Source organism: Tubulanus polymorphus, chromosome 7, assembly GCF_964204645.1.
Source record: "Tubulanus polymorphus chromosome 7, tnTubPoly1.2, whole genome shotgun sequence".
NCBI lineage: Eukaryota > Metazoa > Nemertea > Palaeonemertea > Tubulaniformes > Tubulanidae > Tubulanus > Tubulanus polymorphus.
The window spans coordinates 18188944-18207364 of NC_134031.1; the positions used below are offsets into that span (position 1 = coordinate 18188944).

At 38.4% G+C, this 18421-nt stretch overlaps 1 protein-coding gene across 4 annotated transcripts in view; it reads right to left on the reverse strand.

Annotated features, from left to right (window-relative positions):
* LOC141908620 (putative N-acetylated-alpha-linked acidic dipeptidase) overlaps positions 1-18421 on the reverse strand; it is a 57249-nt gene that overhangs the window by 2481 nt on the left and 36347 nt on the right. Inside the window, exons 1-15 of one of the 4 annotated variants that reach the window (XM_074798724.1) lie at positions 16252-16344; positions 13927-14179; positions 9699-9769; positions 8892-9032; positions 7502-7634; positions 6803-7112; positions 6223-6313; positions 5636-5731; positions 5214-5505; positions 2268-2331; positions 1819-1984; positions 1502-1601; positions 664-910; positions 441-522; positions 39-131 (exon numbers count right to left, since the gene is read on the reverse strand). In XM_074798724.1, coding sequence (XP_074654825.1) covers positions 39-131; positions 441-522; positions 664-910; positions 1502-1601; positions 1819-1984; positions 2268-2331; positions 5214-5505; positions 5636-5731; positions 6223-6313; positions 6803-7112; positions 7502-7634; positions 8892-9032; positions 9699-9769; positions 13927-14179; positions 16252-16322 — 2210 coding nt within the window. In that variant the 5' untranslated portion in view covers positions 16323-16344. Of the gene's footprint in view, positions 1-38; positions 132-440; positions 523-663; positions 911-1501; positions 1602-1818; positions 1985-2267; positions 2332-5213; positions 5506-5635; positions 5732-6222; positions 6314-6802; positions 7113-7501; positions 7635-8891; positions 9033-9698; positions 9770-13926; positions 14180-16142; positions 16345-18421 lie in introns of those variants that run through there. The other 3 variants (XM_074798727.1, XM_074798726.1, XM_074798725.1) reach the window with 3 other exon arrangements.

An 18421-nucleotide genomic window follows, 5' to 3' on the forward strand; every position in this document is an offset into this window, starting at 1 on the left:
AGGATTGAATGTAGTTTGTGTACATGATAACGTTGTACCTGATTTGAGGTCTTCCTGGTAAACCGCGAGGAGTGATAAACGCTCGAGACACTCGCATCAAAATATCATTTACTCGACGCAATTCCAACTCACTAGAAAAATACGAACACACAAATATAACACACAGATTGCTTCTCATTTCCTCATAGATTTGTATGTACATATAATTCATAATAAACAATCCCACAAGTGATGATATCTAAAATCTGACAGTTCCGAGATTTATCTCAATCTCATCTTCAGAGAAACAGTAATGAATGTTATTATAGTTTAGAATACAATGAACATTCTTTACCCTTTCTCTGAAGATCTTCAAAGAGACAGTAGTTTTATTTTCTCTTTCTTATTTCAACCCCGAGGAATTAGGTGGCATACATTCAGAGAGCCCTGAAAATACATACTCTGTTGGATTCACGTTGGCGAAGTGTATTCTAAATCGACTTTCAGCCTCTTCGTAAGTTTTAATAGCTTTTTCTAAATAATCTAAAATTCAAATTGAAATTCGGTTAATGACATCATACATGATATAATAAACTAAATCAGTTTCAATCACCAATTTAGTTTAACTTCGGTAATCCTTCACATTTTCTTTAATTTACTAAAAATGAATCATAGAAATCCTACCTAAACTAATTCCCTGTTGATTAAATGTGTCTGAGTGTACTTCCTTCACTTTTTTCAACGCCTCCTGTAAAGTATCGACGTACTGGTGACTGTTTAATGTAAGTTTGGCCGTTTCCGAAAGTTGTAGAATAATCTCGCTGATGACGTCTGTGTACGTGTGATGAGCCTCGAATGTTGGATCCATGAACCGAGCGACCATCTCAAAAGTGTCGTATTTCGTGTGGTAAAATGGCGGAGTGAATACTTTCTACAATGACACAAAGAAGAATCGTAGATAGAGTAGACTTGGCTCAAGTTAGATCTTTTGACTTGAGAGTGGTATTTGAGTTGGATGGTACAGTAGACTCTTCTCAAGACGGATATTTTGACTTGAGAAATATAAGTACAAAGTACTCCACTGAAGTTAGAAACAATCAACTCAAAGATACTGTATGTTTGTTGAAATCTGAGCCTCCATATGAATCATACACCATCCAACAAAGACTTGAGCAGAGTCTACTGTATGGGTTTTACAAGATAGAAGTAATATCAAAAGGTGAAATTGACAGTTTTCAGTTCAATGGTTGCAGATATCAGACATGTGAAGTATAGTCATATCATATTGCATGACATGCTTAAGACGACTTAACAATGTATAGCCATTTCAAAAGTGTTGCATTGCAAGAGGTTATAAGGTATAGTAAATGTAGAAGGTTAATTGATACTTTTGAAATTAAGACATATGAAGCACATTATATCATATTTCATTATGACTTGCTTAACCTGGCTTTACACTGTGCAGAGATTTGAAAAGTGTCATTTAACCGTCTACAATGATAGGAACTAAACGGTAACTTACTGTAACCTTACTATCAAAATAGTAACCAGGATACATCGACGGGATTCCGAATTCATGAAGGAAACTTGTTTGATCACTGCCGGCCCCAAGATACGATATGCTATAACAAAAAACATCGACACATGTTAACTGAGACCAGACCAAGACCAGTTCTACAGTTTAAAATTCTGATCCTACATGACACTGCATCAAATGAATTAAAACCTTTGTAAAAATGCAATATTCATTTCATGTTAGTCTCGATCGTGGAAGTGCCCTGTAGTTTACTTATCACCTAGTGTATGAAACTAGGACCAATCAAAAATACATTTACCAACCTCGGATCACCAGCTTCAGTTTGTCGATCACTTTTCCGAGTCCAGTCTTCGTAGACGGTTGATTTGCGAGCAGCGCAGTCCGATAAACTACACGGTACTTTCTTAGTTGCTGCGTATATAACATCCTTCAACATCGGGCTCGATCGCGCGGCAAACGTAAAATTACCTTAAAAAGTGATTTGTTTTATTCATATATTTCAATTCAGAAATAAATTTCTATTCAAGAGAATTGACGCAATCCATGTTGTTGCTTACTTTGATGTTTTACCAGTCTTAGATTATTTCTAGACTATAGTCTAAAAACTCTCTCGAACCAGGGTCTAGTTGCTCAAAGCTTGGTAAACTCTAATGAACTTTTGAGCGACTGACCCTTGGTTCACAAAATGCAAAATTGTATAAACGTAGATATACCGGTAATGAATGTTCTGTATTTTGTAAATTCTATCTACCTTTAAGCGGTGAATCCATATTGATATAAGCGACTGCCTTCTCCACGAGATCATGTTCAAATTGCTACAATTCAGAATCAGAAATAAACAGTTTATACAGACACATCTTCACACAGAATGATTTCTATCATCATACAAGTAAGGCTAAAAAAATGATAGCTTGTTCCTAATTTCCGCTGAGATTGAAAAGTGGACCCAGCCGGCCATCTATCTACCCTGTACATAACACTTTTTAAAATCATGATCAAGCTACAATAACCGACCTGGCAGCTATAGAAATGAACTGATTACAAATTTCATTAAGATAAACTGATGTATTCTGAATGATGAAGATAATGAATAATCCCACAATTGATGATACTTCATTGTTGTTGCTCCGAGAATGATCTAGATTGATTGCGAAACTGTCAGATAAATAAACTTTGACGGATCATCATTGTGGGGGATTATTCATAATCCCTGAACAACTTGTGCACCACTCAGCAGGTTCAAGATTTATTTACGCTTAATTAATGAGACCAGTAGAAATCTGAAACCGCAAAAAATATCAGTCGTGACAATACATGAAGGGATTACACAATGAAACCTGTTGCCCAAATACACTTTTCATCATAGAGTATAAAGAAAGCTCCTGAACACACAGGTTAAGTGTGAAATATCATATTCTATTGAATATCTGGATCTAATTACATAGTTTTCAGTTCATATTTAACTCTTCGACAGCAAGTTTGTCATGATATATTTTCAGTTACGCAAAACAGCCCCCTAACTTGTAAGGTATAGTAAATGTGAAAGGTTAATTGATACTTTTGAAATGGCAGCACAGAGCTAAGACATATGAAGCACTTTGTATCATATTTCATTATGACTTGCTTTACATGGCTTAACCCTGTGCAGACATTTCAAAAGTATCAATTAAAGCTTTTAAAACTTAAGCCTTCTGAATTTACCATTTTAACCACAATAAATTCAAGGCAGGAGAATGTTTATTGATACCAGCGTAAAGGATCTGGGAGATCACATGAACCACTGGCTACTCCTTCCCTGGTAGGGGGTCTAACATCTTTCCAACGAGTAGTTAATAGATTCAACCATATCATAAAATTTTTGTTAGCTGTTTTCTGTAGCTTTACAAGAATTCATTTGTCAATTCCATTCATTTGAGTTCTGGATTCATGAACAAATTCAATTTGGTGCAATTGATTTTCCTATAAAACATTTACAAATTCGAGGTTTGCATTGGAGAAAAAAAAACCAAATTCTTGTAGTATTAATAGCTACTGGTATATCTAATTTAGATACATTCATACAATATGAAACTTTCACAAAATCTGAGTCTATTGTGTTAGATTTCAGAGAATCAATTTTCTATTTGCTGTTAACAATAAATTTTACAAATGAATTGTAGCTGTAATACAAAGACTTTAATGATTTTATCAAATTACATTTTCAATACTCGAGAAGACCAGTCCCAGTATATTCTCAGACACTCTCATTTGATCCTCATGAACGATGAATTCTACTCAGATGCAGATCGGTCGAGCTTATACCAGTTACATGTCTATTATGTCTCTTGCAAACAGGTCTGGAATCTACCTTACTGTGTCATTGACCATTCTGCCAATCATATTCCTGTTTGGAACCTTCGGAAATTCAGCTACTTTCCTGATAATGACAAGTCGCAGATTCCGCAGTTTATCTTATGCTAACTATCTGATCATTTTGTCTATTAGTGATTTCACATTCTGCATCAACTACTCACTGCTGCCTGCTTTACAGTTTGCTCTCTTGCACATCGGCGACGGTCCTATATTCATCATGAATTCACTGATCAGTTGTCAAATTTACGAATTTCTAATGGCGGTTGCAGTCAGCAATAGTTCGTGGTTGATAATTGCAATATCTCTAGAACGCGCGGCAGTTGTGCTCTTCCCGTTCACATCTCGTTTGATATGTACACCGAGATTTGCTAGATGTACTGTATTGATAATTACTGCAGTGAATGTACTGATTGTTTATCTTTCACCTGCTGTGACGTTACATTTCACGACTCCATCGTTTGGATGTTACCATACATTAGCTGACCAAATTACATTCTTCGCCATAATGGCCGTCCATGCTTACCAATTACCGCTGCTTCTAATTTTTCTTACAAATTTGGTTATAATAATTCAGTTATTCAGAGGATCAAAAATGGTTTCGACTGATCAGAAAACTACAAAATCAAAACGTACAACCATAATGCTTCTAACGGTTTCACTGGCATTCGCGATGTTCATACTACCATCTTCTGTTTCTGTATTTTTACCAATCTCACAGGAACTGAAAGATTTTCTTTACGATGTTTTCACACATTTCCATCTTTGTAACTTTGTGATAAATTTCTACATATATCTTTTACTGGGACGAGAAATTCGTGAATATTTCTGTATGAAAATCCGCTGTAGAAATACAATGAAATAACTATCGAATACAAGTTTAAGCTATCTTTCGATTCGGCAATTATGTAGACAACAGATTCAACAATGTCAAGTGGAGTTTTACCAATATTTTGAATGTCTATGATATCATATTCTAACTTCATTTGTTAATAAGTCCCCGTCAACTACGTAGGCGATATCTCATAATTCCAGTTCAGCCACCATTGCCACTAGAAGTAATGGTAGTTCAAGAATTCAAAATCTGTACATTTAACAGAATTGATTCTTGGCAAATGTAAATTCAAAGATGTTTTTAATTCTAACAAATCAATGACAGCCACCATAGAAAACACAGAATTTCTCTTAAAGATACATTTGTCATGATATGAGACAGTCAGAACACCCTCAGGCAGTTAGGACACCAGGTCTGTACCTCTAGAGTCAATCAACTCACTAGTTCTTTTGTCAATGACTCACGAATTTGACTCTAGAGTCAACAAGTCATTAGTTAGACTCTTTTTCTTACCTCCATCCATTCAAATGAACCGATCAAACCAAATTCCTCTGCGTCCCAGTTTGCAAATATAATCGACCGTCTCGGTTGCCAACCAGTCGATGCTTTCAACGAACCGAATGCTTTTACGAGTTCGTTTAAAACTGCCGTTCCTCCAGACGGGTCGAGGGCACCTGCGTTCCATGCATCTCTATGGTTACCAACAATCACATATCTATCGGGCTCTTCGACTCCACGGATGACTCCAATCACGTTCGTGATGTTGACCGATTCTCGAAAATTGTTTACAACGACTTTGACTTTCCTGAAATAAAGATGTAGAAGTGAGTCATGAGGCTTACCTGAAAGTCATTGAGTCCAACCAGGCTTTGAGGTATACCCTGTGAGTCATGAGTCCTGCTCCTTCCGGGAGCACCTGTCCTCATAAAACTTACCAATTAGATTTAGTTCCTTTAAAACCGGGACCAAGCGCATAATCAACTTCAGGTATACTACCTTTCCATTTCGTTTCGATCGGACCGGCCAAATCTCTATAAAACATTAACAACATCAAACATCATTTCCAAATATTTACGAATCAGGGTCGAGTTTCACAGTTAGGGTTCATTATGCCATTACAGATCCATATTCGATACTTTTCAAAGCCACTTTCACAAATTTTATTGCCAAATATAGTAATTCCTGAAGGAATCATCAATGACTGATGAAAATAGAAATAGATAAACAATAATGGCAAGAAAGAACTTAATTTTGTCCAGAATTCACCAGGAATTTGCTTGACACCCTCAATTTTCTCTCCTCTCTCCTCATTTTCAAGGCCTTACATGAAAATTCAATGCTATTGAATTTTGAACAAGATTTTCTCGATTCAATGCTATTTCCTGTTTTAAGGTACCGGCCGCAATAAACCCGATAGTCCACAGTTTAATCAGTATTGTGTCTCATGATTTATGAAACTTATGAAAAATCGTTCTGTACAACTGATATGACTGATGTTTGATGGGTTGTATTTATGACTTACTGCAGTAACAGTTTAGCATCATCGTATCCAATTGGTTGAACTGGAATCGTTGGGAGATCAGTGCGATTTTCAGGCAATCGGTAAGCACCAACTAGAATAATAAATACATATGTATATATATATATATATTAATGAATAGACAATTCATTATTTGTACGTCCTAACCAACTGATCAGATCAGCAGACAGTAAACTCTTCCTAACTCAAATCAATTGAGACCAATGATTATGACACTGAAATTTGCTAGTCAGCCTGTGCTGAAAACTTGCCATACATCGGAAGATAATCAGGATCCAGTTCCTCAGTTAAGAGTTAAAGTTAACTCTTAAGTTAGCTCATTGAAAATTAACAGATTTTAACTCAAGAGTTGAATCTAAGTCGGAACTATTGAACTGGATCCAGGGGATTTACAAGCATAAAGATCCTGTCATGTACACTCGTATGGCGTAGTCGAAGAGGATAAAAGACCAGGCTACAAGTAAACTATAGTCACGCTGAGCCGGGGTCGATGATTCTTCTGTGAATTTACCAATCATATCCATTCTACTAGAGGTATTTCGGAGCAGACGCACAGACTTACCAACTGACGGATTATTAGGTGTCAGCGGGTCGCCGCCTCCATCGTGACGGATAGTACCCATCTGAACCGCGTCACCCGGGATCCACCATCCGTTCGGCCAAACTTTCTCCGGTTCGAGAGCGAAATCTTTCGGATCCGTGAACAGTATCACACCCTTCGCTCCTCTCTTCGTCGCTTCTTGGATCTTATCGCCACGGAAACCACGCCCGTATCTTATTATTACGATACAATCTTTAACGGTTATATTGTGTTTCGATTCTAAAAGTTCATAATCTTGTTGTTGTCCGTAGTAGGCGTATACTAAATCTCCCTGTCAAAAATAAAATTACAAAACATGATGATGGGAGAAAGTGTGTAAGATCATCTGCTAAAGCTACTCTAGGTCTATAGTCAGGTATAATAGGCAAATTGTCTTAACTCAGCCTCTGATTCAAATGAGGCTTAGATACACAGTTGTTTGAGACACAGCGTTGAAAATGAGCTACAGGTTTATTTGAATCTGGATCCAGTGAGTTCACATTTAGTGCAGACTTTACTGTACAGTTCAAACATTGGAAAATGAATTTATTTCGACTGAACATATTTTCAACTTATTTTCAACTGAAGAAACAACTGCAGAACTAATTCTCTGATTCCACATCTTCAGATCATTTAACTATTTTAACTGAATAAAGTGTAGGCAAGTTTTTAATGGTTTACCTCGACAGTCGCGTTTGGTGCGAAGGCGTTATAAGCGTATAATTCGGCTCCGGATCGTACACCAGTACTGTTACAATCCACTCTTACTTTACCGCTGTCATCTAATACATAAACTCTATTAGGATTATTATCACTGAAACAGACAAACACAGAAACATCACTGATTCATTATCACTGAAACAAACACAGAAACATCACTGATTCATTGTTGATTCAGTTCAGTCTTGACGTTTATTGATAGACTAAATCATAATGATCAAATCAATTATACATTAGAACAAACATGAGGTCATGAGGATATTCAAGGGCATGTAGCCAGCCACAAACTAGAACTTGGGGCCAGTCATAGACTAGGGCTTTGGGCCTGTCATAGACCAGGGCATTGGGCCTGTCATAGACTAGGGCTTGGGGCCAGTCATAGACTAGGGCTTTGGGCCTGTCATAGACTAGGGCTTTGGGCCTGTCATAGACTAGGGCTTGGGGCCAGTCATAGACTAGGGCTTGGGGCCAGTTATAGACTAGGGCTTGGGGCCAGTCATAGACTAGGGCTTGGGGCCAGTAATAGACTAGGGTTTGGAGCCAGGCAATTGGGCTATGGTCTAATGAGACAATTGGGCTATGGTTTTATAGACAGTTCATCTTTCGCAAGCTAAATGTCTCCAAATTCACAACAATGATACCAAATCCTAGATGGTTCTTTATTATTACTACAGCGGTGAAAACCGGTAACTCAAAGGTTAAAGATACGTCATCTCCGGCAGAAACTTCTTATCTATGCATATCACATGTTTGTGAATAGAAATGACGGAGATGAAGCTTCACTGATGACAATAAATCCACACAGGAAATGAAAAGTATTTCAATAAGCCACAGAGGACTGAGTGTCATCAGAGAGAGCGAGAGAGAGACAGAGAGAGAGACAGAGAGAGCTGAGAGAGCTGAATGCAGGTGAGACAGAAAACCTTCAGGCTTATATCAACACACAGTGAATTTAGACAGGAAATTAGTATTAGTTTTTAAGGGAAGGTAGAGAGCACACACACACCAGGCACACGCACCAGGCACACGCCAGGCGCACAGGTAGAGTACACCGTCGTAGAAAACACTGCAGCAGAGAATTCTGAGAAAACGTAACTCCTAAACCTGAACAGTTTCACAGAAAATCTATGATCGCTTCTGAAATCTGGACCTGACCATCAAATATTTCAGGGCAAATCAATAAGATAGGGCCATTTGGGCAGCCGTTGTGACCATTCGCAATGATTCTCAACAAAATCATCTCTTACAGATTCAAAATTCAGGGAGTTTTAAAGAAGAGGTCTCAGATTCACCTGTCCCTGGATACCGATACACGTTACTATGATAGTATTCAATCACTGACGATACTTACATATCTGGATAAGATAACAATACTCGATATCGGTCGAGTCTCACCGAATCAACTCCATAATTAATCCAATTATCGTGTATACTATCGGCTAATACGTTATTCTCATGTCTACCAGCTAAATGAACGTGTTGAGTTAAATTCCTACAAATAGAATCCATCAATGACATGTACATTCAGATGTGTGCACATTACCTGGAAATCATCGATCAATCTATTTGACAGAAATACGAGGTCTAGTTCTAGGGTCATAGGAGAATAGTAAAAAATTCAGATTAATTCATAATGCGATGACTTCAGCAGATTTGGATCAGTCTTTACCGGAATTATCTTCCGGCGTTTTAGTTTCGTACACAATACACACTACCTATTCGGTAATAGTATGATGTGTAAACCTGATAGAAACAGCCGGCAGAGAATCAGCCGGTAGAGACTTTATATTCCTAAATTGATATTTCTCTAAATATCTAGATTCTGGTTGTACGGTCACAGTCTCCATGGATATAAGTAAAAAATTCAGACTTATCTAAATAAAATCATGATTTTCTGGATTTTATAGAACCACAATAAACACAGTAAGTTCGTACTAGTTCCACAGTTCTGGACCCGGGTCAACAGTTCAGGACCCAGTTCAACAGTTCTGGATCCAGTTCCACAAATCTCAGTTAGAATTAAGGTAATGACCAATGTTTAACATCTTGAGTTTAATCTAAATCAACACTAATTGTTGAACTGGGTTTGAAAATTCATGACTTGGTCTTGATTCCTGTAGCCAATCTAACACCATTTCGGCCCTAAATACATACAAACCTTAACGTATTTTGAAGACTTTGAGCACTGATAAACTGACGTAAAATGGGACCATGTTTAGGATCATAATCCTGAAATATATAACAAAGAAAAAATACACGATTAGAATTCATGACACGCCGAGACAGAAATATTGGAATATTTCTGAATTTCAGAAATAAATCATTAAGAATTCAAACATAAAATTTGATGATGTAACTACTGAGGGAGCCGGGGGGGAATGAAATTGAATTTCAATACTGCACGCGATAAACGCGTAAGAATCATCGGTTTATCAGAGATTATCGTAAACTCTGACGACGACGACGAACGAAGAAAAGAATCTTTCTCCAACGGAGAAACGCCAGAAATCCAATACCGTAATAAATAAATCAAGCGTAAAGTGATCTCATCCGAATAATAAGTTATCATTTGTGAAGGAGCGCGAAAGAATTCTAAAACTGCGACGACCGTGCGCGTTCCGACCCATTATCAAATACAATAATGTTCTTTCCGATATCGATAACGTAATGGTTTCCACGGCGATCAATCTGCATCCGATGGCAGGTGACAGACGCTCCGAGTCGCTTCAAGTCGACGTTTTGTCTGAAGTCATTTTCATCAACATCGATTACTGCGAATATAATCATTCATCCCGAGATAAAGAGATCAGAATGAGACAGGAGAATCCATAGATACCGCTCGGATCCATAGATACCGCTCGGATCCATTGATACTGCTCAGATCCATAGATACCATGCGGATCCATTGATACTACTCAGATCCACAGATACCGCTTGCACCATGGATACCACTCAGATCCACAGATACCGAACCGTAGATACCGCTTGGATCTATAGATACCGGTCACGTCCATAGATACTACTCAGATCCATAGATACCACTCAGATCCATAGATACCGCTCGGATCCATAGATAGGTACCACTCAGATCCACAGATACCGCTCAGAACCGTAGATACTGCTTGGATCTATAGATACTGTAAAGATCCATAGATACCGGTCTGATACATAGATATCCCTCAAATCCATGGATACGACTCAGAACTATAGATGCTGCTTGGATCTAGAGATAACGCTCAGATCCATAGATACCGCTTGAATCAATTGATACTGTAAAGATTCAGGGATACATACAGGTATTCTATCAACTGATTGCAAAACTCTCAATCATGGTGATCACTGTGATCATGGTGATCATACGGTGATCACACGGTGAGGAGGAGTAATATACACTTATACCTCATCAAATTCACTGTGAACTTTCTGATCTTGTTTCCACGTGTGTAAAACTTCTTCGTGGCGCGGTACGCTTATTTTTTATAACGTTGCCGATGGCGACAAATTTGATTGTAACATCTCTCCGCGAAGAATTCTGCGCTAATGAAATTTAGATAATGAACCTACGTCGGTCTGTAGTTCACCTCGTAACGATTCAATCCTCTCCCGTCCCCGGCAATCATTAGAGACTCGCTACTAAAACTGAGATGCCTTCAATATTCAGGGATCACGACTCTTCTTGCGTAACTTAAAAATACAGCGTATTATAGACATTCTCCTGGTGCCACATTAACAGTTATGTAAAGATCAGTTAGGTCCCACGACGGCGTCAGAGACTCTAGGTCTTTTAGATTTCACCCTATTTCATTAAGCCCGAGTCATGATTGTGGAACTGTGCCCCAGGGGGATGGCTGCTCAGTCAGCACTTAAGATTTTAGGACCTGGGCCCATTTTCACAAAAAAGTTGAGGACAACAATTCAAACTTAACCGTTTTTGGCTTAAACTTTTTCGTGAAACTGGGCCCAGTTTATTGAGAAGCTCTTTTGTTTTACAACAATCTTTTTATTACTACTTACAAATGTGTTACTGTGCCCGGAACCCAGTTCGTAGTTCCACAGTTCTTCCGGTTATTTTCAATCAATGCAGTTGAATTTATTTCACATTCAATGTTCCTAAACGTGGGTCAAATTTCGAACTCAAAAACAGTGGAAATGGGTCCTGAATTCTAGAATGTGCGGTCGTGTTATGTTTTTTCATTATCAAAGCTTTGCTTTTATTACGACTCTATCATTAATTGTTGGTCGGGTTCGCTATAAATCTCCGAATTCACGATACAACGTTATCACGTCTTCACAATTCCGTCAGCAGCAGCGGTGGCTACATATGTAAATCGATCATGTGACTATGAGCCGCGGTCGGTCGGAGCAGTTTATATCAGCGGCGAGCGAAGTCAGCCGCGGATGTTGAAATATTATTCTTTCATTTACAGACGAAGACGAATCATCAGAATTCTATCGTACGAAGTTCAGAAGTCAACGTTGCATCAATGATTACATTAACACTTCTACGAGTCGCGTCCCGCGTAATCTCACAATTTGCTCATTCGCGCAAAACTGGCTTTCATTGTTGCGTCGGTCGTCGATGGCGATGGATTTCGCGATGTTATTGTAGAGATGAAAACGGAATTTGACGAGGGAATATTACGAACACAAAGATGAAATTGAGGCTTACGTCTGTCTCTCCGGGAATAACGAATGCAGCGCGAAAACAGAGATGACCTTCACTGATAGAATATAGAATAACACAACTCTTACACTCCACACAACTGTGGAACACTCATCCACATAACCGTGGAATTCTTATCCACACAACTGTGGAACTCTTATCCACACAACTGTGGAACAGGGTTCAGGGTCAAATTAAACCCACCCAACTGTGGAACTGGGTTCAGAGTCATATTAAAGCCACACAGCTGTGGAACTGGGTTCAGAGTCATATTAAACCCACACAGCCGTGGAACTGGGTTCAGGGTCATATTAAACCTACAAAACTATGGAACAGGGGAACTGCTGTGAGATACAGGGGAACCGCTCTGAGAAACAGGGGAACTGCTGTGAGATACAGGGGAACCGCTCTGAGATACAGGGGAACTGCTGTGAGATACAGGGGAACTGCTGTGAGATACAGGGGAACCGCTCTGAGATACAGGGGAACTGCTGTGAGATACAGGGGAACCGCTCTGAGATACAGGGGAACTGCTGTGAGATACAGGGGAACATTTTCGACATTTGCTGAAAAACATTGATATTTGATAGCGATTATATTGAATGAATGTTGAAATGGAGACTGAGTAAATATAGAACGCACCAAACAGTCAATCATTAGACTGCAGGAAAATATTGACAAATCATTCAAAAATCAATACGAGATATAAGACGAGATTAGCAATTATAGATCTCATTGATATTCATAATTGTCTCAATAACGACCAGAGATATTTCATTCTCGAGTGAGCGCTTGATTTGATGAGATAATATCAGACAGTTTATCATAGTACATGTAAATATCATTGATCCATAATATAACCTTCAATTACTCATATTGTTAATGAGCGGTGAGGGGGTGAGTGGGGTGGAGGTGGGGTGATGGATGGAAGGATGTTCACGAGAATCAAAATAACCTTATAATAATGAATCAATGATTCTGCTACGAGATTGACAACATATTTCCAAAAACACTAACACCGACAAAAACAGTTTGATTTCGCGGAAAATCCTGAAAAAATCTAGTTGAAAAATATTCAAATATTTCAAGTAAAACTCGTCGATAGAATTTGATAACAACATGAGAGGAATATTCGACGAGATTTCCGTCTGGATACACGCACGCATAACAGCGGAAAAACTTTTACTTTTAAGCGGGCGCTAAAAACCTCACGTCTCACGACGTTCGGGGAGAAATTTACAATCGCGACATGAAAGATTTATTCGATCAGACCGGAGACGAACGGAGAAAATGCGATCGCTACGGCGATCACAATAATCCAAACGTCGCGGGTTTAACGAGTGTTTCATTGCCGAGTAACCGACAATAATTGACACGTAATCAAATATTCATAGCACGCGTCATCTTCAATAAAAACCGGCATATTTGATTTGAATTTGATATCGCTCTTATTGATAATACGGCAGTCGGTCGGACGGTCGGTTTCCGCGGAGAGATTGTTTAAATTCTCGTGGGGATGATTTTTACGCGCTGTTTTCAACGCAACAATTTTTAATGTCTCTTTGAAATATTTATCGATTGTGTCAAATTAGCAATTTATCTTATACATCAGGGGGGAGGCAATCGTTCTCAAACGTTGGTTTGAGAACCGACGATTGATCGTTTTTATTTGAAGATGGAATTTTCAAAACATTCCGTTTAAATCGCGCGAACCTTTATTTACCTTGTACTGTTTTCCTGGACAGAGTTGATGAATTTGTTCGGGCTCGTGTAAATTACGCCTTATCAAATAACCGGCCATCAAACCCATTATAAAGAACAATACCAGCAGTAATAGTTTAATAATGACTCCTTTACGTCCGGTGAACCAGCCATTACTGGGCGGTTTATCCATCTGACGATACTGTAGATCGACGTGGTCGCCGTCGCTGTTCCATCTAGAACGCTGTAATGGCGTCGGCAGTGAAGGCATAGTACTGAAATATATAAAATATTAACATTGTTATTTTCTTAAATCTTTAAATAGGGATTGTCCCTGTTATTTATTTGGTTGGTAAATTTCATTTGATTTTTTGATTGATTGTCCCTTAGAGACCCACCACACCTGCCGGGAGCGATACTTATTAACATCATAGAGATTTATTTAATCATTCAGGAAATTTTTTGAGGCAATTTCATGATTTAAAATTCCATGATTAGAAAAGAGAGTCAGTCCAAAATGTTTCCTTGAGTTAATATTCATTTGGACATTCCATCTTTATACTAATAATCATCTTCAGGTACACTAAGTATACAGTATTCCTGAAGATGATTTAAGTCTTACGGCTGATCTTGTTAGATTGGTTATATAGAACCAAAATCAGCTTAGACTGGTGTTAAGTTGTTAGATTGTATGTAAAACTGAAATGAGCTTAAAGTGGTCTTACGTTGTTAGATTGACTATAAAACCAAAATGAGCTTAGACTTGTCTTAGGTTTATAACGATCGGTTATAGAACCATTCCGCAAACAATGGTTTATTTTTAATGAGACAAGTTTCCAAAAAGAAAGTTGGTGAACGATCTTCTAGTTTCTGAGCACCTTTTTTATGGAACCTTTTACGGAGAAATGTCAGGGACAGTCCTACGACCTGTTCTTAAAAATAGGTTAAAAACCTTTATGTTTCCCAACGCCTTTAATTCTTGGAATGTCTTTTTTGTTTTATACTACAGGGAGTTGTTAGATTAGCTACAAGACTAAAATGCGCTTAGATTGGACGACTGCAGAATTGTCACCTGATAATGTTTTTTTCCTGGTTCTAAATGTAAAAGTGGCACTTGAACAATGTCGATAGTAATTTGAAGGATGTAAAATAGCAGAATCTCGTTGTTGTATGGAGAGCAGACGGAGAGACTGTGATTGTAGTAATCACTATGATCAGATTGTAAACCGATTTAGAAATCAATCCTGCAACACTCGACCCCTCGAACCGGTCGTCTCTAAAGACGTTACAATCAGTATTTACCACGACGATGGTGATACACGTGTCACATCAATAACGAGACGACAATTCCCAGTCGAGGAATCAGACTCTATATACACACCAGTATCATCGATGTTTCAAATTCACACTCAACTCATTCTAAGACGTATCATCGTCGTCTACGCTGGTGTAATTGTTTATTCGACACATGTTGATAGAATATGGATATTTAGCGCGAAGGAGACGAACATTGTTTATTAGATATAAACAGATGATATGTATTCACTCCAGCCGCAAGAAGTGTTAAAAAAACTAGCATAAGAAGAACAGAATATATATGTATCTATATTTGAACATGGCCGGCTGGGAGGTTGAGAATTCCAGCATATGAAAAGCTTTAGAAATGCAATTTAATCCATATTTGATTGGTTTATACTTCATGGTAAATCTTCCGGAGAATATCTAAATGATTTATGCGAAACTCTTAAAAGGGTCAATCGGCTGATGACATCACAGCCAATCAAAACCCTACGCCTATCAGTCACCACTTCTAACCTGACCAGTCTTTAGATGCCTATTCATAATCCTAACTTCAGCTGACTGGTGACATCGTTAGCCAATCAAAATCCTAACCCCAGGTCACATGACCAGATTCATAACCCTAGTTCAGCTGACTGGTGACATAATTAGCCAATCAAAAACCTAACCCCAGGTCACATGACCAGATTCATAACCCTAGTTCAGCTGACTGGTGACATAATTAGCCAATCAAAAACCTAACCCCAGGTCACATGACCAGATTCATAACCCTAGTTCAGCTGACTGGTGACATCATCAAGCGACTAAAATCCTAAGTCATCTGACCAGTGGGTGGTCACAGGGTCACTCATATCTAGGTCATCTGACACAGTCAAAGCATTGAACCAAAAAGAGAAAATTGACGATGAAATTTCTACAGATTGAATAAATATAACTCACTATCACACAGACTAGACTCGGTTAATCACTTCACCGGCAATAATTAATAGCATCACTCAAAACTACTGTCAACGAACGCATATTTTGTAGTTGTCCGTTCACAGCCTACCTATCTACCGGTATCTCCTCTTTAATTCGCGCTTGCACTGTTTTAATTGCACCCATATGTAAGAAAGCCATTGTATTTACATATACTATCTGTATTCAGTGTCTCGGGTTTAATCAGGTTTAAATCCTGGAAGACCTTCAACTCAGATACGATCAAATCTAACTGTGATATCGTGTCAGTTGTTTGATCGATGATATTACAAACCGTTCGGTCCGACGAAACCGAGTAAAATTGTGACCATCAAAAGCGTACGAATCCCGATGCGAAGTATTCGGAAAAAATTCATATAAAATTAATGAATTAGATATAAATGTATTGTAATTATATAGGACATCATCTGTTACATGAATATATATATTCGAAGTATAAATCTAATTGACAATGATCCGAACTGGTGCGTGTTGTCTGGAAAATGATTCCAGTCGCAAATTTTACCACGAATATTCCTCAAGGGGGGACTGAAAATGTGATAAGCATAAATGAATGTAGGTTGATATACTAATGTCTAGTGTTCAGCTCGTTTTGAAAGTACATCGGGAGTCATAATTCAGTCATATGCGTTTTAGTACATACCTGATAAGGTGTTAAAATGGCCAGTATATATACGGGCAGCTGAACTAAAACATCAGTTTTTAATCCATTCTACACTGTACCCAAGTATTACCAAAAATATCCCCTGTAATGGCAACAGTCCTCGCAAATAAGTTGTAATAATAAATAATAAACTTGTAATAAAGTGGCAGACCGGTTTTTTGCTGTATGAACTCCTGATGAACCGAATGTAGTATAGAAAGTGACAAGAGTTTCTAAGAGGCTTTAAACACTTGATTAACAGTATAACAGTATAATCAATATCACCCTTGAGTGTCGTATTAACACACACAAATATGATGTTTCCCTGATGTTTCATGAAACTGATGTTTTATTATCACTATCATATGAAACACATATAAAAGTAATAACTGCCTTTCTCTTCCTACCTCACTTTCTACACTCCTCTCGTATAGTTCTATGAAAATAAATAAATCAAACTCTACCTATTATCTATCATCTGTCCTCCCTCTCTCCTTTCTCCTCTCCTCTCTCCCCATTTGTCCTTTGTCCTCTATCATCTCTACCTATTTATCCTTTCTCCTCCTCTCCTCTCCTCTCCGCTCCTCCCCACCTCTGTCCCCTTCCTCTCTACCTGTTTCTCCTCTCTCTCTATATATCTGCCCTCTCCCCCCCTCTCTCTCTTATCCTCTAACCTCTCCCCTCTATCTCTCCTTACTTCTTCTCTCACTTTCTCACTTTCTCGCTTTCTCCCTTTTATGTTAAGCTATTGGTCATGCTCTGTGAACACTCGTGTAGCAATCGCATACACAGTATCTCAAACTGACATTTAATGCCTTAATTTAGAGCTATGACATTTTCCATCTATAGTGCAGGTTTTACTGTGGAAGACTTTGAAAATCACCAACCGGCTGAATTCAGAGAAACACTTTATCGGTAGTTCAGAGAAATTAATCATTTCTACCGAAACCAAGAAGTTGAGCATGAGATACTTTTAGAAAAGATGTCTGCCCCAGATGTCTGAGTTCATGATTTCCCCCTCAATATATTGAAACGATTTAAAATGAAACGAATTTAAGACATGTTACATCTAAGAGCGATTTGATAATTGATGATGACGTAAGGTGATGATGTCATCACGTGAATTTGAAGATGTCATAGGCGGATATTATCCAGTTCAAAACTAAAAGATTCAACCGAGGCTCGTCAAGAGAAGAACTTAACACCAGTCTTTACATTTAAGAAGATCATAAGTTTTAAAGTACTGGTAAGTCACAACTGCGCAAATGGACGTAGCAGGTTAATCCCGTATAAACATAACTTAATCTTGTAAATACGCCGAGATGAGTTATGAGTGTTCGTGTAGCTGGTGATATGAGTTATGTGACTAATGGGTCCTCGGTGTAACCTGCTAATACGCAACACACTAACAAATCAGTAATAACAGCACCAGCACCAGCAACACTTATAACAGCAGCAACAGCAGCAGCAACGACAGCAGCAGCAGCAGCAGCAATAACAGCAGCAGCAACAGCAGCAGCAGCAGCAGCAGCAGCAGCAGCAGCAGCAGCAGCAGCAGCAGCAGCAGCAGCAGCAATAACAGCAGCAGCAACAGCAG